The 23,701-nt window shown below is 36.0% G+C and overlaps 1 protein-coding gene across 2 annotated transcripts in view; it reads left to right on the forward strand.

The window, feature by feature from the left end:
• Window positions 1-2,949: 2,949 nt before the first annotated feature.
• dsh (Segment polarity protein dishevelled) overlaps window positions 2,950-23,701 on the forward strand; it is a 92,296-nt gene continuing 71,544 nt past the window's right edge. For both annotated transcript variants that reach the window (XM_089093220.1, XM_089093221.1), the window contains exons 1-2: window positions 2,950-3,180; window positions 19,936-20,005. In XM_089093220.1, the coding sequence (XP_088949346.1) occupies window positions 2,996-3,180; window positions 19,936-20,005 (255 nt within the window). In that variant the 5' untranslated portion in view covers window positions 2,950-2,995. The remainder of the gene's footprint in view (window positions 3,181-19,935; window positions 20,006-23,701) is intronic.

Here is a 23,701-nt window from a genome sequence, read left to right on the forward strand (position 1 = left end):
GTCGCCTCCCTCAAACGAGCTCTCATGCATTGTTTCCCCCGTTGTCCAATCGACAAGGCAGACGCAAACTCACATTGCTCGGTCCAATTATCTGAAGGAGGCCATGCTAAGAACCAAGTACTTGAGGAAGAGCTTCATCCAGCAATGCACTTCTATCAGAAGCGATCTTCCTGGGGATGAACATTCAACAGACATTTAAAACCTTGAGGTTTCAAAACGAGGTAATCGTTTTGATTCAAAAAGAATGTTTACAAACAAAACCATTTGCACTGTGCAAAAAATTCAGATTGGAAAATTGCCTGAATTTGCGAGACATACACATTATTCCTATATTCTGTGATTTTTCCCATAACGCATAGACCGAGAGTGTTCATTAAATTGTGATTTACCTCAATATGTAACTATGATTGCTGTGTTTAAAGAATATTCTTGTCAATTCCCCAAGGAATTGAATTATTTGCCGATTATCATATAAGCGTTGCCATACCACAATTTCAGAAACTATTTTCCGGCGGAACCGAGAAGCATTTCTCGGACAGTCCGAAAGTGAAAAAGAATAGGAATGCTTGTTAGATCCCCTCCCCAGTCATCAACTCCGAGAAGTATGTTAGTATCCATAAAAACCAAACAGCTGAAAAAGAAAAAACATACCAAGCTACTAAGAAATTTCAGATAGTGTCTCAACCTACACCACCAAGAAAAAGATCAAGATGTTCACCAAACACACAGCCAAATGTTGAAAAAACATAGCAAAGCCAGATCCTGTCTCAGTTTTGATAAGGAAAACTAATGGAGAGCTGTTTAAACAAGAAGAGATCCAAAATTTAAGGAAATTAATATTTTCGGCTGCAAAGGCTAATTTCGATGTGTGTCTTCTTAGATCAGGTATGGCTGAAATTTATTTTCAAAATGAAAATCTTGCAAACATTTGATTCAGAAGTCTAACACGTGTTGTCTTTAGCAGGTACTCCAGTCGAATGTAAAATCGTAATAAAAAAGACCCTCCTCAAATATGTGCTGAATCTGATGGTGTGATTTTCATTAAAATTCTATGACTTTTAGGGGGTGTTTTCGCCCTTTTTCAAAAAGTAGGCAAATCTTCTCAGGCTCATAACTTTTTGTGGGTAACACGAAACTTGATGAAATGTATATATCTGAAATCAGAATAAAAATACGATTCTTTGGATGTATCTATTGGTATCCAAATTGGTATCCGTTTTTTTAGAGCTTCGGTTACTATTGAGCCTTGTCACTCTTTACTTACAGTTCGCTACCACAAACTGTTTGATGAGATTAAACTATTTCGAAACTAGTTTCCCAATAGCTATAAGATTCTTGCATCATTCGTAGTAAAGAATTTTATTTTTAAGTTGAACGGAACGCATACACTATATAAGTTTAGTTGTATTCTGAAATTGATAGTCAACAGATTGTTGCGACAGCTGAATGGTAAGTTTGTAGAATTTTGTTTTCTTTTGTTATTTTTAGATGAATTTCCTTAATATTTATTACCCAATTATTGAAAGCCTGATAGATCAAAGAAAATACAATCTTCTTTCTGACAAATTCCCCCCCCCCAAAAAAAAAGAAAAAAAAAATCTATTGAGAAAAAATTTAACTATAGACTATGTACAAGGTTAGGGAATTGAAGATTGAAGTGGAAGTGACCCAAAAATATGATTTATAAGAACAATTATATATTATTGCCTATAGGGGGAATAGGGGGCTATTATTTTTTAAATGATAATACCTCAGTTTTTTAATTGAAAGCAGGGATGCCAAAAAGCATGTGCCACCTACAGGAGGCACATCAATGAACTGGTTAAAGAAGAGGCCCCAAAACGACCTTCAAGGACGGATGTCACATAAGTCAAGTAAGTCATGCCAAAAAGCTAATTGTTTTTTCATTTAAAGCGGAGACGGAAGAAAATGATATCAAATTCCCAGGTAAACCATAGAAATATTTTTATAGACCCAGGGCCCCCCCCCCATTGGGACTTTTTCATTGTCTTGGGTATTTTTGGATTTCTCCTAGGCTACTGGCCTAATTTGACTTTTGTGTGTGTTCCCTTTTAATTAGATTCCTTGGATCTTATTGAATGCCACAGATAATCTATTATCTATTATTTCAAATATTATGAAAGGGTTCTGAAACTCCAGAGCCATTTCGTTTCTATCAGGTTTCTACTTCTCTTGATGAATAACGAAGAAGAGCTTCAAGCCAGCGACTTGCGTAGTTTTTAACTCATGAATAGGCCCGAAGCTGTAGTAAATTCAAACTGGGATTTAAGAAAGACTGATGAAAACATTAATGTGTGCAGTCAACAGAGATCGAATGTAAAACATTGATATAAGAATAAAAAAAAGAAAATGATTGTAGGACTGTTGAGCTTGTTTACAATTGCAACTTTTTCCGCATCTTATCTGTAGTTTTCCATGCATTCTTAAGCAAAATAAATGAGTTTTCTGAATTGCGCTTATCCACAAATCGCAACATGTGGGAACTAAAGGGCTAGGTACACGTAGCTGATTTCGGGAACCGATTTCAACCAGGTTGTATTCCACGTCGAGTGGTTATAATTAATGATGTGAAGAGGCGGGGCTTACTGACGTTTTCCGGTGATTAATCATCATTAATTACATTCTAGACAAGGAATGTACTAGAACTTTAGGCATGTAATTAATCGTATTTAATGATTATCGTAAATTAATCGTAAACTAATCATAATTAATGATGATTAATCACCGAAAAACGTCACTAAGCCAGCCTCTTAGCATCATTAATTATAATCACTCGACGTGGAATACACCCTTGCTGAAATCGGTGCCCAAAATCAGCTAGGTGTGCCTAGCCCTTAAGGGTAAGGCCATATGGATTTAAAGTTGTTCACAGAGCCCCCTATTTTATCTCGTTTAATTTTGAATTTTTCTATTTAACTAAAAACTAAAAATGTTACATATCAGCAACATTTAATCAAAATCAAATGATTCAATCATGGAAAATCCACCTAAAAATCCTGTACTTGAAACCAAAGTTGTATATCATGTAGATGATGAAGAGACCCCTTATATGGTTAAAATTCCTGTACCTCCTGATGAAGTCACTCTGTCCGACTTTAAGAATATTTTAAACAGACCAAACTACAAATTTTTCTTTAAATCTGTTGATGATGACTTTGGGTAAGTAGCATCTAGTCTAAGCTTATGTATGCCCAGAAGAGCTTAGATATAGGTAAATTTGTAATTTCTAGGGTCTTTCATTGTCTGGCAAAGCTGTTGAGATAGATGAATGAAAGTTCACCTTGTTTTCAGGATTTGAGCTGAAATTCCAGGTTAAGCCTAATGTGAATTAGCCTATTGTTCAAAGTTGGGGTGGAATTCTAGTTTAGCTAATTTCTGCTATCTGGAAATGGGGTTAGGGTAGGAATATAAAACTTTCAGGGATGGGTCTACTGACTAAAGTAAGTCCTGGTAAGGTATTTTGAAGTACCTACCTCCACTCCTTCTTCCTCTAGAGGTAGTGTAGTAAAATTTTTGTAAAATAAAAACATAATAAGTAGAATTGGTATAGATAAGTTAGGCTACTTGCTAGGAAATACAGGGTTGGTGTTTTAGAGTTGCTCTGTAACTACAAGACCAGTTGAGTATTTCTTTTTAAGTATCACTTTCAGCTTTTAATGAATTTTGTTTTATAGATTTTGATTTTCTGGGCTTGAAAAGGTAATGCCCCTTCATCTAGTTTCATCAACTTAATTAACTGTCTAGTCTAGGGTAAGACACCCAGTAGTTGGCCACCTGCCTATTCTCGGACAGAATGTAACTAACAGGGAACCTAGCTCTCTAAGTGCTTTCTCACTTAGATATCTAAGTGCTTTCTCACTTAGATATCTAAGTGACCAGTTTAGTGACCACATTAGCCTAGAGCTAGGTTCCCTGTTAGTTACATTCTGTCCGAGAATAGGCAGGTGGCCGACTACTGGGTGTCTTACCCTATCCCTTTGGTAATCTTGTGCCTAGGGTAATACCTCAGCAATTGGACAGTGCCTCACTTCAGGCATTCATTTTGTAAAAAAATATTAAAAAAAAAATCAAATTTACCATTATTTAGGATTAAAATCATGATAGTCATTTAATAGCCTATTTAAACTGTTTTCTACATTTAAACCTAAGAAATGCTACCCTAACAGCCTTGTATATTTAAATAGCTGTATTCAGCAACATTCCTCACATCATACCATGGGCGTTGGGAGGGGGGCAGGGGGGCAGCTGCCCCCCCCCCTAGACCTTCAAATTTACATTAAATATGGCTGAAAAAGCAGATGGTTTGGAAAAAGCAGTTGATAAAACTCCATCACACTATTGACTCCCCCCCCCCCCTAATAATTTTTCATTTATTTATAAAGGTACTGAATACAATTAAAAAAGAGGTTTGTAACACTTTGATGACTTTGATTAACTAAGCAGTGGATCAGAAGAGTGGAACATTCAGTCGCTTTCACAGTCATTAAGACTCTCTTCAACAGGATTGGCTTGCAAATCGAGCTCCTCTCATTCAGACTTAGATTCTGATTCAGGTGACCATGCCTGTTCTGAAGCCTGACCCCCTTAAACAAATGTCTTTGAGACAACTCTGAGGATTATATATCAAGTTTTATCTCCACCCTTCCATCATCTCTCCGTTAGAACTAATTCTGTATTTATCTGAAGATTCTTTCAAAACAGCTGCTCAAACACAAGGGCCATTCAACTAGAATAAGAATTTCAATAGAATTCTACTTTAGCTACTTTTGGCTATCTTGGAAAGGGGTCAGGTTTGGCAAATGAAACTTTCAGGGATAGGTCTAGAGGCTAAAGTATGTCCTGGAAAGGTATTCTCCCTCTAGAGGTTCCTGACCTTTGATGACCTTTAAAAATCTTTGTGTTTTGAAAGTGAAACCTTAGAAAATGGATATTCTGCTTAAATGATGTACATCAAAATTGTTTTCAGCTTCACAGATTGTCTCAATCCCAATTTATAAGGTTTTAAACATATGCAAATACATTCCCAAAATTTTGAAAAAAATATTGATATGGCTTAAAATTCTTCTCAAATAACAGGAATTGCATTTTCAGAACTAAAGCTAGAGAAATCTTTGAAATTTTTGACAAGCTCAGAATTTAAAAAAAATTTCAACTCTTGACTAGATCTTATCATCATTTATGTGAAATTCATTTATACAGTTATCCAATTCAGATGCGTTTTCAACAATGATGCTGTAAAGCCACTTATATCAACAACTCAGAGTGGTTGAAATGTCCATAGGATTATATGCATGTGTTTGTTTAGGGGGAAGGCATACTGTTTAAAAGGAGGTGTTTGTTTTGGGGGAAGGCATACTTTTTAAAAGGAGGGGGTACACATTTTAAAAATTGGCAAAATAGGAAAAATAAGGAATGGGTCTGATTCAGACCACTTTTGTGTGGAAAATTTTATCATTTAATTTTGCAATTAGTTGAAGCATGTAGTAGCCTACCCAATATATTGTTGTTGTTATGCCTAGTGGTCATTGGATTTGTTTGTGTTTGTCTATGTTTTATAGTATCATGAATGCACCTAAGTATAGTCTAATGTAGAGTAAGTGAAATAATCTTCTTAAAGATATTATTAAGAAATTATTTATATTGATTACACTTATTATAGAAATGATTAAGTAGATTTGTTTGATGGGTAATTATTTTCATCCATATGATCTTAAAAAGTTAATATTTAATAAAGTATTTTGCTTTGATGCTAAAAAAAAAAAAAAAATATATTTACATGATCCTTCTTTCTTTTCAATTGTTGAATATCACACCTTTGATATCCCACATATAGCTTTAACCATTTTTGCATTAAAAAAAATCCAAAGACTTGATACCAAGAGGGTTGTGTACCTCTCCTGGTTGAATTATTGACAATGTTTGAAATATTTAAAGTTGCCTTTACTTCAGTATTTAAGGAGCAAAACTAACGCTATTAATATGCTCTATATAATAAAAGGTATCTATAATGTTGAGTCAATTGTTTTTTGTTTTTTTTAATGAAGGAGGACTGATTGCCAAAGGTTGTCCTTGTCAGCCAACCATTTTAGGCCAAACAAAAGCAGGTTGTTCCCAAATGAGATAAGAGGATGTCATAAGGAAAGATTTAAGGGAAATGGGAACTTGTTTATATCTAAAAGCAACTTCTATTGTGAGCAGAGGTGCTGTTAAATAAATGGCCAGCCAAAAATTTTTCAAATTACTATAAAAAACCAGTCTTTTCTAATTGATGAAATATTTTTTTTTCATATTAGCAACTTCTATTGTGAACAGAGGTGTTGTTAAATCAATGGCCAGCTAAAAATTCTTCTAATTATTATAAAAAAACCAGTCTTTTCTGATTAATTAAAAAAAATTATGTCTAAAAGGAACTTTTATTGTGAGCACATGCACTGTTAAACAAATTGTCAGTAACAAATTTGTCTAATAACTAAAATAACCAGTCTTTACTAATTAACTTTTTTTTATGTCTAAAAGCAACTTCTATTGTGAGCAGAGGTGCTGTTAAATGAATGGCCAGCTAAAAATTCTTCTAATTACTATAAAAACCAGTCTTTCCTAATTAATCTAAAACAAATTAATATGTTGCCAAATGCCATATCATTCACTTTGGCAAAATGAATCCTTGCTGCTCTTGTTTTTTCTTATGCCACCCACTCTCCTCTGTAAATGATGAGCAAGATCTTGGTCTCACTATTGACAATGGACAAAAATTCAGCACTCATGCTAAGAGGACTGCTGCTGGGGCTAGTTCAACCTTGGGACTGATTAAGCGTACTGTTTCCTCTTGTTCCCCTAAAGCCATCAGTCTAAGGAACTTTTATTGTGAGTCATCTAAAAGGAACTTATATTGTGAACAGAGGTGCTGTTAAATGAATGACCAGCAAATAGTTCTTCTAATCAGAGGCAATGCTATAGCATCGCCTATAGTAAAGGCCATACAGCTCCAATGTTTTATTATTATTATATTTTTTTTCCCAGAGGCACTTCATATGGAAGGGGTAATTGTACAAACTTCAAAGGGGGCTCATTCGATTGGAAATCGAGAGTTCTAGTGCCCTTTTTAATAGTCAAAAATGATTGGAGTGCAACTCGCCCCCCCCCCCCCCCTTAGCCCATCATTCCCCCAAACACATCCAATCAAAATTTTGAGATAGCCATTTTTTTAGTGTAGTTGATTTCCAGATAGAAAATATGTTTTTGAAGAGGACACTCCCCCACAACCCTCAGGGCAAGGATTTTAGGTTATGCCCTGGGGGCATATAAGGTTTTTATAGAAGACATTGTTGTAGAAACTTCAAAACAGGCTTATTTGATTGAAAATTCAAAGGGCTAGTGCCCTTTTTAATAGTCAAAAGTGATTTGAGAGCAACTAGCCCCCCCCCCCCCACGCCCATCATTCCCCCAAACACATCCAACCAAAATTTTGAGATTGCCATTTTGTTCAGCATAATTGATTTCCAGATAGAAAATATGTTTTTGAGGAGGACACAACCCTCAGGGAAAGGGTTGTAAGTTATACCCTGGGGACATATAAGGTTTTTATAGAAGGTATTGTTGTAGAAACTTCAAGAAATGCTCATTTGATTGGAAATTGAAAAAGGGCTACTGCTCTTTTTAATAGTTGAAAGTGATTGGAGGGCAACTAGTCCCCCCCCCTTGCTCATCATTCCCCCGAACACATCCAATCAAAATTTTGAGATTACCATTTTCTTCAGCATAGTTGATTTCCAGATAGTAAATATGTTTTTGAGGAGGACACTCCCCCACAAACCTCAGGGCAAGGGTTTTAAGTTATGCCCTGGGGGCATATAAGGCTTTTCAAATCAAATCATTTTTAATAAAACCACTTTCATAGCAATTGCCAAATTACGGTTTGCATCATAAATACATATCATAGGTCAATGTGTCATAAAGATACATCATATTAATACATAAAAATACACAAATAAACATAAATAAAGATGCTACTTTTTAGAGAGTAACATTGTACTTGTTCACAAAACTGGGAACAAACATTCTATTGTACCACAAATGTTTGGCTTTTATTTTTGTCAGCTTTGGGACTGGTCCCGCAACAACCCTTGGTGGTTGTTTAGGGATAAATTCTGAGGGAAGGATATCACCGTGTTTATTATTATCAAGGCATTTTTTTGCCAAAATCCATACTCAGCTTCAGCCTCCTTTGCTCCAGCAAAACCAACTCAAATTTAACTAATAGTTCAGAATATGGAATTTCAGGTCCATGGGAAATTATAACAAGAGCACGTTTCTGGATTCTTTCGATGTGGTCAGATTGTTCCAGAGTTAAGCCGAAATGCCACACAGGGGCAGCATACTCCAAAGACAGTCTAATAAAAGTACAGTAAATTCTTAAAAGATGGGTTGGTGGAACGCAAAATTTTGTCATTAATTTTAACATTTGTAAGCTAGTGTTACCTCTCTTTACCAACTCTGTAGTGAGCGCTTCCCACTTTAGATCAGAAGTAATGGTTATTCCTAGTAATTTAGTTTTATTTACAATTTGTTGTTCAGGGGCAGGGGGATCAAAAGTAGGGTTAAAATTCTTAATAAAATAAAACGGTAAACTGTTGCTCTTTTTTTCATTCACGGTCATCAGTGAAGACGCCGACTCCTGTCTCACTTTTTCGATGATTGCCGCAGCTCTGCTGGAGTCACCTTTATCACATATTTCTACTATGCTTAAGTCATCAACGTACTTCCATCTACTTTCTATATCACTGGCAATGTTGTTGATCATGACTAGGAATAAAATTGGACCTAAAATAGTCCCTTGAGGAACTCCACAAAAAACCAACTGAGGTTTTTTGTGGCTGAGGCTTATAGAAGGCGTTGTTGTAGAAACTTCAAAAAAGGCTTATTTGATTGGAAATTCAAAGGGTTAGTGCCCTTTTTAATAGTCAAAAAGTGATTGGAGGGTAACTAGCCCCCCCCCCTATGCCCATCATTCCCCCAAACACATCTAATCAAAATTTTGAGATTACCATTTTGTTCAGCATAGTTGATTTCCAGATAGAAAATATGTTTTTGAGGAAGACACTCCCCAACAAACCTCAGGGCAAGGGTTTTAAGTTATGCCCTGGGGGGTATATAAGTTTTTTATAGAAGGCATTGTCATAGAAACTTCAAAAAAGGCTCATTCAATTGGAAATTCAAAGAGCTATTGCCCTTTTTAATAGTCAAAAGTGATTGGAGGAAAAGTAATACCCCTCTTATGCCCACCATTTCCTCAAACACATCCAATAAAAATTTTGAGACAGCCATTTTGTTCGGCGTAGTTGAAAACTCCCAAAATTATGTCTTTGTGGATGACACTCCCCCCACAGCCCTCAGCACAAGAGTTTTAAGTTATACCCTGGGGACATTTAAGGTTTTCTATAGACAAGGTTGTTGTAGAAACTTCAGAAAGGGCTCATTTGATTGGAAATTTAAATGGCTAGTTCCCTTTTTAATAGTCAAAAGTGATTCTAAGGCAACTGACACCCCTTCCACGCCCACCATTTCCCCAAACACATCCTATCAAAATTTTGATATAGCCATTTTGTTCAACATAGTTGAAAGTTCTGGAAATTATATGTTGGAGCAGGACACTCCCCCTGCAGTCTTCAGGGGCATGGGTTATAAGTTATGCCCTGGGGGCATATATGGTTCTTAATGAAGTAATGCTCATATAAACTTCAGAGAGGGCTCATTTGATTGGAAATTGAAAGTTCTAGTTCACTTTTTAAGCATCAAAAGATACTTGAGGGTAACCAGCTTCACCCCCCCCCCCCCCAAACCCTTTTTTCCCCAATGCATCCAATAAGAATTTTAAGATAGCTCTTTTGTCAAAAATAGTTCAAAGATCATATAACAAAAATTCCAGTGTCAATACAACCCACCACGACCTGGGGGCAGGCATTGTAAGTTATGCCCTGGGGGCAGATATGGATCTTATGGAAGGGATGCTCATATTAACTTCAAAGAGGGATAATTTTTTTGGAAATTGAAAGTTTCTGTTCACTTTTTAAGAGTCAAAAGAGATTAGAGGGCACCTAGCTGCCCCCCTTCCATGCCCTTTTTTCCTCAAACCCATCCAATACAAACTTTGAGATAGCTTTTTTTTAAAATAGTTCAAAGACCATATAACAAAAAATCATGTGCCAAAACAGCCCCCCAGGGCCCGAAGGTAGGCGTTATAAGTTATACCCCTGGGGACTATACGGATCTTTTTGAAGAGGTGCTCGTAAAAACTTCAGTGAGAACCCTTTTGATTAAGAATTGAAAGTTCTAGTTCAGTTTTTTAGAGTCAAAAGAGATTTGAGGGCAACTACCCCTCCCCCACGTCTCTTTTTCCCCAAATGCATCTAACAAAAATTTTGAGATAGCCATTAAGTTAAAAATTGCTCAAAAGTCAGATAACAAAAACTCATGTGTCATCACAACCCCCCCAGGGCCTGGGGGCAGGCATTGTAAGTTATGCCCTGGGGCATATATTATTTGTATGAAAGGGATGCTTGTATAAACTTCAGAGAGGCTCATTTGATTGGATATTGAAAGTTTGAGCTCACTTTTTAATACTTAAAAGAGATCTGAGGGCAGCTAGCCCCCCCCCCCCCACGCATTCTTTTTCAAAACCCATCTGATGAAATTTTCGAGATAGACCTTTTGTTAAAAATAGTTCCAAGGTCAGATAAGAAAAAATCTGGTTTGAACAGAACCCCCCAGGGCACAGCAGAAGGCGTTCTAAGTTATGCCCTAAGGGCATGTATGGTTCTTATGAAAGGGATGCTTTTATAAACTTCATAGAGGGCTCATTTGATTAGAAATTGAAAGTTCTAGTTCACTTTTTAAGAGTCAAGAGAGTTAAACTAGCAGCCCCCCCACGCTCTTTTTTCCCCAAACCTGTCCGCTACAAATTTTGAGATAGCCAGTGTTTTGTAAATTGTTCAAAAATTAGATAACAAAAACGCCCCCCCAGAGCCTGGGGGAGAGGCGTTGTAAGTGTTGTCCTGGGGGTGTATATGGTTCTTATGAAAGGGATGCTTGTATAAACTTCAGAGGGGGCTCATTTGATTGGAAATTGAAAGTTCTAGTTCAATTTTTAAGAGTCAAAAGATATCCAAGGGCAACTTGCTAAACACCCTTTTTTCTCCAAACCCATCCGATAAAATTTCTATAATAACCATTTCATCAAAAATAGTTCAAAGGTCTGATGAGAAAAACTCATGTGTCGACGCAACCCCCCAGGGCCGGAAGGCAGGCATTATGACTAATGCTCTAGGCGCATATATAGTTTTTATGGAAGGGATGCTTGTATAAACTTTGGAGAGGGCTCATTTGATTGGAAATTGAAAATTATTTTTCACTTTTTAAGAGTCAAAAGAGATTGGAGGGCAACTAGCCCCCCCCCCTCCCTCCTCCACGCCCTGAATGCATCAGATAAAAATTTTGAGATAGACATTTTGTTAAAAATAGTTCAAAGTTCTGATAACAAAAAAACTTCAGCATTAACACAGCCCCCCAGGGCCTGGGGGTAGGCATTGTAAGTTATGCCCTGGGGGCATATATGGTTGTTATGGAAGTGATGCTTGTATAAAATCCCTAGAGGGCTCATTTGATTGGAAATTGAAAGTTGTAATTCACTTTAAAGAGTCAAAAGTGATTGAAGGGCAGCTAGCCTCTCCCCACACTCCATTTATTTTTTCCCAGAGGCACTTCATGTAGAAGGGGTCGTTGTAACTACAAAATAGTCTCTGATAAACTTGCCAAAGTCAACTGGAAAACGCTTATTACGGATGATATTGAGGAGAGTTGGTCAAATGTAAAAATGGAAATTCTAAATGTTGAAAAGTCATGCACCAGAATTTTTCAGGTAAAACAGGCAAAGAGTTTACCTCTTTTAACCATTAGAGTAAGCAAGCTAAACAATCAAAAACACAGAGAAGGGAATTGCTATGGAAAAAATAAGGCCACAGAAAATTATCTAGTCTTCAAATCCTTTTGTAATCAAACAACAAACCAAATAAAGGAGTTGAAGAGAAGGTTTGAGGAAAAACTGGCTGAGGAAGTTAAGGATAACCCTAAATCTTTCTGGTATTATGCCACTCATAAATATAGTAGCAGATGCACAATCCCAGATATCCTGCATGATAGTAAATCAGTTGCTGATCCTGAAATGAAAGTTGAAATTTTCAACCAATATTTCTCTTCTGTTTTTTTGTTCAACTCCAGTTTTGTATGTCCTACACCTCCTTTATATGATGTATCACATAATATTGAACCTAATCTGATTACATATACTTTGGTTGTAAAGGAACTTACATTCCTCAAACTGAATAAATCTGCTGGCCCAGACGACATTCACCCATGTATCCTAAACGAAAGTCATGCATTTTTTTTGTCAACCTCTTTCCCTGCTGTTCAATTTATCATTAAATCTTTCTAGACTACCTCAGGACTGGAAAACTGCACATATCATTCCTATTTTTTGAAAATGTAGAAAGAACCTTGCCAAAAATTACCAACCCATCAGCCTGACATCAGAAGTTGTTAAGGTTCTTGAAAGAATGATCAACTCTGCAGTTGTTAAACACCCTGAAGCAAACAATGTTTTACATAGTTCACAACATGGCTTTCGTTCTGGAAGATCTATTGACACCAATCTCCTTGAATCATATGATCACATCACCAACTTGCTTGATATTAGGGTGCCTAGTTCACTTTTTAAGAGTCAAGAGAGTTAAACTAGCAGCCCCCCCACGCTCTTTTTTCCCCAAACCTGTCTGTTACAAATTTTGAGATAGCCAGTGTTTTGGAAATTGTTCAAAAATTAGATAACAAAAACGCCCCCCCCCAGAGCCTGGGGGATAGATGGTGTAAGTATTGTCCTGGGGGCGTATATGGTTGTTGTGAAAGGGATGCTTGTATAAACTTCAGAGGGGGCCCGTTTGATTGGAAATTGAAAGTTGTAGTTCAATTTTGAAGAGTCAAAAGATTTCCAAGGGCAACTTGCTAAACACCCTTTTTTCTCCAAGCGCATCCAATAAAATTTTTATAATAGCCATTTCATTAAAAATAGTTCAAAGGTCTGATGAGAAAAATTCATTTGTCGACGCAACCCCCCAGGGCCCGAAGGCAGGCATTATGACTAATGCTCTAGGCGCAGATATAGTTTTTATGGAAGGGATGCTCGTATAAACTTTTGAGAGGGCTTATTTGATTGGAAATTGAAAGTTCTTGTTCACTTTTTAAGAGTAAAAAGAGATTGGAGGGCAACTAGCCCCCCCCCCTCCCTCCTCCACGCCCTAAATGCATCAGATAAAAATTTTGAGATAGACATTTTGTTAAAAATAGTTCAAAGTTCTGATAACAAAAAAACTTCAGCATTAACACAGCCCCCAGGGCCTGGGGGTAGGCATTGTAAGTTATGCCCTGGGGGCATATATGATTGTTATGGAAGGGATGCTTGTATAAACTTCCTAGAGGGCTCATTTGATTGGAAATTGAAAGTTGTAATTCACTTTAAAGAGTCAAAAGTGATTGAAGGGCAGCTAGCCTCTCCCCACACTCCATTTATTTTTTCCCAGAGGCACTTCATGTAGAAGGGGTCGTTGTATAAACTTCAAAGGGGGCTCATTCGATTGAAAATCTATAGTTCTAGTGCCCTTTTTAAGAGTCAAAAGTGATCAGAGGGCAACTGCCCCCCCCCTCTAAGCCTTTTTTCCCCAAATACATCTGATAAAAAATTTGAGGTAGCCATTTTGTTAAAAATAGTTCAAAGATCATATAACAAAAACTCTTTTATGTATGGACATTTTGTTAAAAATAGTTCAAAGGTCAGATAAGAAAAACTCCTGTGTCCACACAACCCCCCCCCCCCCCCCGGCCCGGCAGGGGTTGTAAGTATTGCTCTGGGGGCATATATGGTTCTTATGGCAGGTATGCTCGTATAAACTTCAGAGAGGGTTCATTTGAATGGAAATTAAAAGTTGTAGTTCATTTTCTCAGAGTGAAAAAAGATCAGAGGGCAACTAGCCCCTCCTGCCCTCCCCGCCTTTGGGTGTATTGGATGGATAAACCCATCCAATAAAAATTTAAGGTGACCACTTTGTTAAAAATAGTTCAACCATCAGATATTAAAACTGCAGGGTCTACACAACCCCCCCAGGGCCCAGGGACAGGAGTTGTAAGTTATACTCTGGGGATATATATGGTTCTTATAGAAGGGATACTTGTATAAACTTCAGAAAGGGCTCATTTGATTGAAAATAGAAAGTTCTAGTTCACTTTTAAAGAGTCAAAAAAGACCCAAAGCTTAATCTAGTTCCCCTACAGCCTTTTTCCCCAAACCCATCCGATAACAATTTTAAGATAGGAATTTTGTTAAAAATAGTTCAAACATCACATAATAAAAATTCTGAGGTTGCCACAAACCCATTTTTTCAATTTTATATTGTTACTTTGATATCAGTTTTGACACTCTGATGAATATTTGATTTTTTTTTTATTTGATTTTGAAATGAGGAATTTTTAAAAACTTTAAACTTTTTTAAAAAAAAAAAAAACAAAAATAATTTAAAAAAAACTGATCTAAAATTATGTTTTTCAAAGAAATGTAATGGCAATTTTAAACTTATGATATGTTGTTACAATTACCTGTTTAAATTCAAACTAAACACAACCAGAAATTACTATTAAAGAATAAATGAAACCCAAAACAAACAGAAATTAAATAAACAATCATAGCAAAAAGCATACAACAAGCAATAATATAAATGAATAAATAGATCTTAAAGCGAGTAATGCTTGGATTGAATATGAAAATCAAGCTTAAAACGAAAAAAATATTTTCCTATTGAAGTAGTAATGAAACTTAAAACAGACAGAAATTAAATAAACAATCAATGCAAACAAACATACAATATATATTAATGTAAATTAATAAATAAATCTGAAAACGAGTGAAACTTAAATTGAATATGCAAATCAAGCTTGAAACAAACAAAAATCACTACAAACAAGAGTTTGGGTATCACCTCTTTCTCTCACTGTAAAAGTCTAAAACCTACTCCGTCATTGGCACTTTACAGAAAACTATATGCGTCCTGAACAGTCTTGGAAAGTATAAACAACATCAAATTGAATATTTGATGTATATGAATATCATCAATATTAATTGATGAAAGATCCATCAGTTCAAGAATTTATTTCACTGTAATTGTATTTTTATTTTCAATGCTGTAAGAACTCGAAAAGATATTTGTAATATAATCTGTGTTCAGTTAAGCACCAATGACGCAGTAGGATTTTGGTTTTTATTCACAGTTAGGAAAGGATGCAGTATCCAAACACTTGTTTGTGGGGAAACTTTATTCGTCATTAAGAAATTTAAAAAGAGCTAATAAATTAAACTGAATATTTGATGTATAATGATATTAATTGCTGAAAGCTCATCAGTTCAAAATTTTACTATAATTTTAATGTTTTTTTTCAATATAAAGTAAAAAAAAAAATATTTGTCATAAAATTGGTTTTGGTGCCCCCCCCCCCCCCAGCCCAAGTAAAAAGACTTTCTAATAGCCATCAACCATCTGGTAGCCGCCCTCCTCCTCTTCTCTTATCTGTACCATCAACTGAATTTAGAAGGCAAATAATACGGAAATCCTTTGAAACAAAGGGATCAATCAGTTTCTATGGTGATAGTCCTTAGGAAGATCGCATAAAACACAAAGCTCTAGTTGAGGAGCTGAAATGCAGAAAAGCTAAGGGAGAGGCAGATTTAACAAATCCTAACGATGCCATCATTCAAAAAAACTTGCCAGTTGGAGCAATCCCCCAACTGCTCCAATGTCCCACTAATGTTTTTGCCTCCTACCTCTGTTAATTGTTTAAGTGCTTATGGACTTGCATCATCAAATTCTGTCTCTCAATGGTCTAGTAGTGAACATAATAAATAATATTTCCCTCTCTGATGCTGACATTTCTCCTGTTTCTACAACAGCAACTTGCTTACCTGGTGTTTCTTTTTGTCATTTCATAGTGCATTATCCAACAACCTTACCAGTCCTTTAACTCCTGCATCCTCTCAGATTCCTACCTCTCAGGGAATGAGGCTCCTTAGCTCTAATGTTGATAGCCTCCCTAATATGCTTTCTGAACTTTCCTTTTTTATGAAATCTAAAGGAGTGGATGTTGCAGCAATTACAGAAGTTTCACCAAAAAACAACTTGTCAGTCTTAACTCCTGATGAAATAAAAATCAATGGTTACCAACTATTTTCTAATCTGAATTCCCCACTTTGCCACAGAGGAGTGTGTCTTTATATCAGAGATGGACTAAATGTTAGTCTCGTTCAGTTCAATTCTCTGAATACTGATGGAATTGAGTCTGTGTGGATTAAATTACACAATCAAATAATTTCAGTTGTAATGGGTGTTGTTTATAGAAGCCCCAGTGCTCCATGTGTTTTGCGCTCTGAATGTAATTTGGCTGCTATGTTGTCTCATGTGATGTCCAAACTTGCCAGCTATGATCTTGTCCTTATGGGGGACTTTAACCTTCCTGAAATACCATGAATTGATCAATCTGGTTTTTGCAATAGAGATTCTCCTTTTTTGTCTGCCCTCTCTGATAATTCTCTCTGTCAGACAATCTCATAACCAACTTATTACAGGGAAGTTAAAGTCTCCAAGACTCATGATCTGGTTATACTCAGTAGCCCTGACCTACTTATTAAGAATGTAATAACCACACCTGTTGGTAATAGTGACCATGTAGTAATTATTTCAGAGCTATGTCTGCATACCAAACAACCTTCCTCTAAGCAACAAAAATATGTAAACTACAAAATAAACTCTGATAAACTTGCCAAAGTCAACTGGAAAACGCTTATTACTGATGATATTGAGGAGAGTTGGTCAAATGCAAAAACGGGAATTATAAATGTGGAAAAGTCATACAGAATTTTTCAGGTAAAACAGGCAAAGAGTTTACCTCTTTTAACCATTAGAGTAAGCAAGCTAAACAATCAAAAACACAGAGAAGGGAATTGCTATGGAAAAAATAAGGCCACAGAAAATTATCTTGTCTTCAAATACTTTTGTAATCAGACAACCAACCAAATCAAGGAGTTTAAGAGAGAGTTTGAGGACAAATTGGCTAAGGATGTTGAGGATGACTATACACATATCTGCCGCTATGCCACTCAAAATATAGGGGCAGAGGCACAGTCTCAGATATTCTGCATGATAGTCAATCATTTGCAGATCCTGAACTGACAGTCGAAATTTTCAAACAATATTTTCTTCTGTTTTTTTTGTTCAACTCCAGTATTCTATATCCTACACCTCCTTTATATGATGTATCACATAATATTGAACCAAATCTGATTACATATACTTTGGTTGTAAAAGAACTTACATTCCTCAAACTGAATAAATCTCCTGGCCCAGACGGCATTCACCCACGTATCCTAAACGAAAGTCATGCATTTTTTTTGTCAACCTCTTTCCCTGCTGTTCAATTTATCATTAAATCTTTCTAGACTACCTCAGGACTGGAAAACTGCACATATCATTCCTATTTTTTGAAAATGTAGAAAGAACCTTGCCAAAAATTACCAACCCATCAGCCTGACATCAGAAGTTGTTAAGGTTCTTGAAAGAATGATCAACTCTGCAGTTGTTAAACACCCTGAAGCAAACAATGTTTTACATAGTTCACAACATGGCTTTCGTTCTGGAAGATCTATTGACACCAATCTCCTTGAATTATATGATCACATTACCAACTTGCTTGATATTAGGGTGCCTGCTGACATGATTCTGCTTGACTTTTCTAAAGCTTTTGACAAAGTATATCACAATCGACTTGCAATTAACTTACACGCAGTAAAGCTAGAAGAGAAATCCCTGCTCTGGGCTCTTGATTTTCTTTATTTGCAAAATCAACGTGTTCAGTTATTTGACGACTCTGGTAATTGTATTCTTTCTTCCTCAATGCGTGTTCTGAGTGGAGTTCCTCAGGGAAGTGTCTTGGGTCCTACACTATTTAATATTTTCATCAATGATGCTCGTTCCATTTACAGCAGTAAATCAACCCTTTATGCAGATGACCTGAAGCTTCTTGAACCAGCTTCGTCCTGTGAAGATCATTCCCTGCTACAAAATAATCTTCTACTGCTGGGTCAATGGGCTGAGGCCTGGCTTCTTGAATTCAATGTTGCCAAATGCCATATCATTCACTTTGGCAAAATGAATCCTTGCTGCTCTTATTTTTTCTTAGGTCACCCACTCTCCTCTGTAAATAATGAGCAAGATCTTGGTGTCACTATTGACAATGAACTAAAATTCTGCACTCATGCTAAGAGGTCTGCTGCTGGGGCTAGTTCGACCTTGGGACTGATTAAGCGTACTATTTTCTCTCGTTCCCCTAAAGTCATCAGTCTTCTTTATAAGGGACTTTTGCATCCTAAGCTTGAAGTTAGAATGTCTCTTGCCTCTCCATATTTTAAAAAAGACATAAAAGTTCTTGAAGATGTGCAGAGATGTGCTACTAAAGTGATATCTGACATGCAAGAGCTTTCCTACCCTGTAAGACTATCAAAGCTGAATCTCCCTAACTTGTTTACAGGAGAAATACACGGGATGCCATTTTAGCCTTTAAGGTATTGAGGGCTAAAACTAATCCCAGCATTATTCCATACTGTTGGTACCAATTCAAGAACTAGAGGTCATCACCTCAATTCTTCTCAACACGTATCGTCAATAATTGGAACAAACTATCTAATGAAACAGTTACTGCTGAATCTATTTTTGTTTTTAAATGAAGGCTAGATGTTGAGTGGTTCTGCAAAGAGTGCAAAATTAATTGGGATGCTACTGAAGATGTAACAGCACCTGGTCACCAGTGAACCTGCATACAACTAGTCATCATTCTAGAGCTCTACAAGAAGAAACCTTTAGATTGCTCCTAGTTGCAATTTGAGGTAATATCTAAAAGGAACTTTTATGGTGAGCAGGGGTGCTGTTAAATGAATGGCCAGCAAAAATTCTTCTAATTATAAAAAAAAAAACAGTCTTTCCTATTTAATCCAATAACTTCTTTTTTATATCTAAAAGCAACTTCTATTGTGAGCAGAGGTTCTGTTAAATGAATGGCCAGCCAAAAATTCTTCTAATTACTAAAAAAAACAGTCTTTTCTAATTAATCAATTAATTTTTTATATCTAAAAGCAAAATATGCTTCAATCTAAGTGCAAAAGCATAAATAGGAATGATAGCAATGCAATGATAAACTTAAGCCTAAGAATACTGTCAAACATGTTCAAAAATAAAGTAAAAGCAGAAGAAATATGAGAAAACGAAATTTGGAGGCCATAAATAAGAAATGCACGTAATGCAGATGGCTGTTATTTTGTGCCAAAGAGTTTGATTCAGTATAGTGGTTCTGTTAATATGCATGATTGCTTTTCCCCATTTGTGCTTTGTGTGTCAGATTTGTTTCATAGTATCTAGGATTTCTTGTATTTTTTTTTTATTGCAACAAGTATATGGCTTACTGCAGTTTCGTTTTAGTAAATAAATAAATAATGTAGGGGCGATAGAGGTTTGCGAAATAGGTGCGAAGAGGTTTGACTCTTAGGAAGGGAGGGGGGCGGGTAGAATGGTTGTATTATGGCCTTTTTCCTGGGAGAGGGGGGGGGAATTTAAAAAATTGCAGTTTTAGGCGACCTTTAAATTGTTGAGTTTTTCTGGGAAGGGGGGCTTCAGACATATCACGGGGGAAGGGAAAACTCTCGTTGTTTGCAAATATATGTTTCTATTATGTTTATTAGTGTGATTTTTTTCCACTAATATAGATTTTCTTTTGCAGTGTTGTCAAAGAAGAAATAGTTGAAGATGATGCAAGATTACCTTGTTTCAATGGTCGCATTGTTTCATGGGTAAATATTTGGTCTATTATGATCTTAGCCAGTACTTCCAAAACTAGGCGTCCTGGCACCCTAAGAACTAATAAGTTTTTTTAGTAGGAATATTTGGACCAAATTTTCCCAGTAGGGGGCACTTTGTGAGGAACAATGGTCACAAACTGGTTTTCAGAGTGTTATATTACAATATTCAAAAAAAGTCCTTATATTACAAATCCAAAAAGAGGTCGACTTTTATTATAAACTAACAGGGGCAAAATAATATTTATACTTTAAATGATCCTAGTAGGGGTGAAAGTTCCAATTTCTTTTTAAGATCACTTCTATAATGTTGCAGTCCAAGAAGCAAAAAATAACAAAAGCATACTTTCTTGTGAGAAGTTCAAAATTCTTGGCATTATTGCAGCAGAAAATTTGCAATAATAATAACACGAATTTCCTGTCAATTGCATTAACTACTACTACTAACAGCTCACCACAGCACCAAGCCGCCTGAGGCCAACACAGCTACGCACGCTCCTCCTCCATTCCAATGTATTTAAAGCCCCCCTCTTTACGCCCTCGCAGGAAGTTCCCACTTCCCTTAAGTCTTTCTTCACAACATGCTCTCACTCCAGCTACAAACGACCTCCTTTCCGTTTAGCCCTGGGCAGTTGGCTGAAAAGGACAATCTTTGGCAATCCGTCATCCTTTATCAATAGAACATGCCCTAGCAATCTCAACCTTTCTCTCATTATAACCCTAGAAAGTGGGATTTAACCACAATTTTTGTAGAGCCTACTGTTTGAAATGCATTCAGTCATTTGAAGACCTAAAACAATATGTAGGCAATTTCTGTGGAAAACATCTAGCAAATCTTCCTCCGTTTTTCAGAGCACCCATGCTTCAAAACCATATCTGACTGCTGTCATCACTCTAGCTTCCAATATTCTAATCTTGGCTTGCAGACGTATTTTCCTATTTTTTCAAACTCTTTTCAGCAGTGAAAAAACACCCTGATCCTTGGCTATTTTATATCATTTTTTATAATCCTGAAAAAGGCTTATGCCCACTTTGCGTTTCACTCAAACTAGGCCTATCTGTCTTAGCTTTTTCTCCAATTAGCCATGGATTGATGGCAACTTGATTTTAATTCAAATATCAACAGACACCCACCTTTTTTTCCTATAAAATACTACCAAGGTAAGTGAAGCTGCCCACTTGATCGATTTGTTCGTTACCAAACGTCACCCACCTTTTCATCTTCACTTATTCCTAGCCTTAGTGACTTATTCTTCTTAAAATTGATTTTCAGACCTATTCTAGCACCCCGAACTCACAAAACCTCTAAAAGCTCATTCATTTTGCTCACACTTTCCTCATTTTATTTAAAGTTCACTACACATCTAAAATTCTTTAAATGTCCTTCAGTTTTCCAAATCTATATATTTTATATAGTACAATATTTCACAAATAATAGTAATTTCATCTGCAAATCTTCAAAGATACCAAGGATAGTATACCGCTTGGACTCTTTATGTAACGAAATCACAGATTTTGAGGGAAAATTTAAGAGAGGTGCAAAGTAAAACATATATAATGTGCTATTTTAACAAAAACTCATGTTGGCTTCTTTTTTTTTCTTTTTTTTTTTTAGTTTGACAAAGATCTTTTTGTAGGGTTTATTGTGTTTATTTTTATAACCGAAGACAGAATTCAAGCTTAAACAAACAAAAAATTATTGCTCCATCAGCATCCATCAGAAATATTGTTTCAAATAAATTATTTCTTTGACCACATTTCTTAGCTCAATGGAGATACCAGGATGCCAAATAGGATAAACGTTCTCAAGGATTTGGGGTATAAATGAAAACTAGAATCTCAAACAATGGGATTTAGGATATTCAGGGGGTATTGGGCAGGTAAAAGAAGGGGAGTCCTAAGGAAATTAATTGTTAATATTGTTGATTTTATAGGGTTGACTGTCATATTGTTAGTAGCAGCTTCATATTATATTTGCTTCGGGATACCCATTGGGCTACTTTTTAGATTTTTGAAACAAATTTCAAAGGCTGCTATATCATCAACAAATTTCCATCTATCTGACAAGTCGACACCAAGGTTATTTATCATTCCGAGAAATAAAATTGGACCTAAGAGGTTTCTTTGGGGCACTCCTTTGTAAATTAGGAGGGTATCAGAATATGCATTGAAGTATTCGACAACTCGGGTTCTATAGGAGAGGAAAGACACAATTGTTCTGATTAAAAAATGGGTTAAATTGAAAATCATTAGATAGTTTTTCTACCAATATATTGTGGTTAATTAAATCAAAAGCTTTTTACAAATCCACTGCAATAATATTGAGCCATGTATCGGGTTTTTCAAGTGTCCTGCATATTGTGCCCATAAGGTGAACAAGATAGTGGGTGGGGGATGCAGAGTGTAAGTTTCTGAATTCCCTCTGATCAATATTTTGAATTATCTTTACTTTCAACCACTGGGTTAGAAACCTTTTATATAGTTTAGAGAAAAGGAGAGTAAGTGTAATGGGGTGGATACCATGGGGTGGAAAATCTTGCTTGTTACATTTCTGTTTCATAGGAGCGATTAAACCTAATTTCCAACAAAGTAGGAATTTATATTTAGAGGTAATTTCATTAAAAAGTATGGACAAAGGTTTCGAAAGATTGTCAGCGAAGGCTTTAATTAGTTCAGTCGGAATGTCTAGTGGACGAGTGCTGCATTTATTTATGTTCTCATTTTTTGTCTCAACGTCTAAGGGCGAGATAAAGGGAAAAGGGAGAGAGTTCAAATTAAGAGGAGTATCTAAAGTGAGGGGAGGGAGGCTTTGTACAATGGGGAAAGGAATTTGTTCTGATCATCGGTTGTAACTAAGAGCTCTTTTTGGACATAAAAGTCACTTTTATTTTGGGTTTTCCAATAATTATTTTTTATTGCATTGATAAAAAAAAAACTTTTTGCACAAAATAAGTTTTTCAAAAAAAAAAAAGAAGTAAAGAACTCCATTAAACCAAAAATGATCAAAAATAGAATCAAATAATCTACCAAGCACACAACTACCACAAATCAGTATCAATAAATAAATGAAACCCAAAACAAACAGAAATTAAAATAAGTCGAACTCAAAACGAGCAGAAATTAATCTGAGTAGGGTTCTAAACCCTATGCTTTCTAAAAGCCAGAATATAATTTGTACTTCACTGAAAAAAAATCGAATGAATTTACTGAAAAGAATATGCATTGTCAGTTTAATATATATGTGCTGATATTTATTCGTTACACTCTTAATTAATTTTTGATTTCTTAAAGTTATAAAAGTGAAAACATGTAAAAGAATTTTTTGACTTCACTTTGACTTTTAAAAAGAGCACTAGATCATCTGATTACCAATCCAGTGAGCCCCATTCAAAGTTTATGTGACCACACTTTCTATAAAAACCCTACAAGTCCCCAAGGCATAATTTACAAACCTGGCCATGAGGGCTGGGGGGATTTGTTATCCTCAAATACATAATTTCCAGACCTTTCTGATAAACTAAACGAAATGGCTATATCAGAATTTTGATTGGAAGTGTTTCAGGAAATGATAGGCATGTAGGGGGGCATTTGCCCTCTGATCACTTTTGACTAATAAAAAAGACACTAAAGACACTAGTCCTCTCAATTTCCAATCGAATGAGCCTTTTTGAAGCTTCCACGACAAAACTT

Source organism: Artemia sp. Qi Xiang Cuo, chromosome 8 (genome assembly GCF_049724085.1).
Source record: "Artemia sp. Qi Xiang Cuo chromosome 8, ASM4972408v1, whole genome shotgun sequence".
Classification (NCBI taxonomy): Eukaryota; Metazoa; Arthropoda; class Branchiopoda; order Anostraca; family Artemiidae; genus Artemia; species Artemia sp. Qi Xiang Cuo.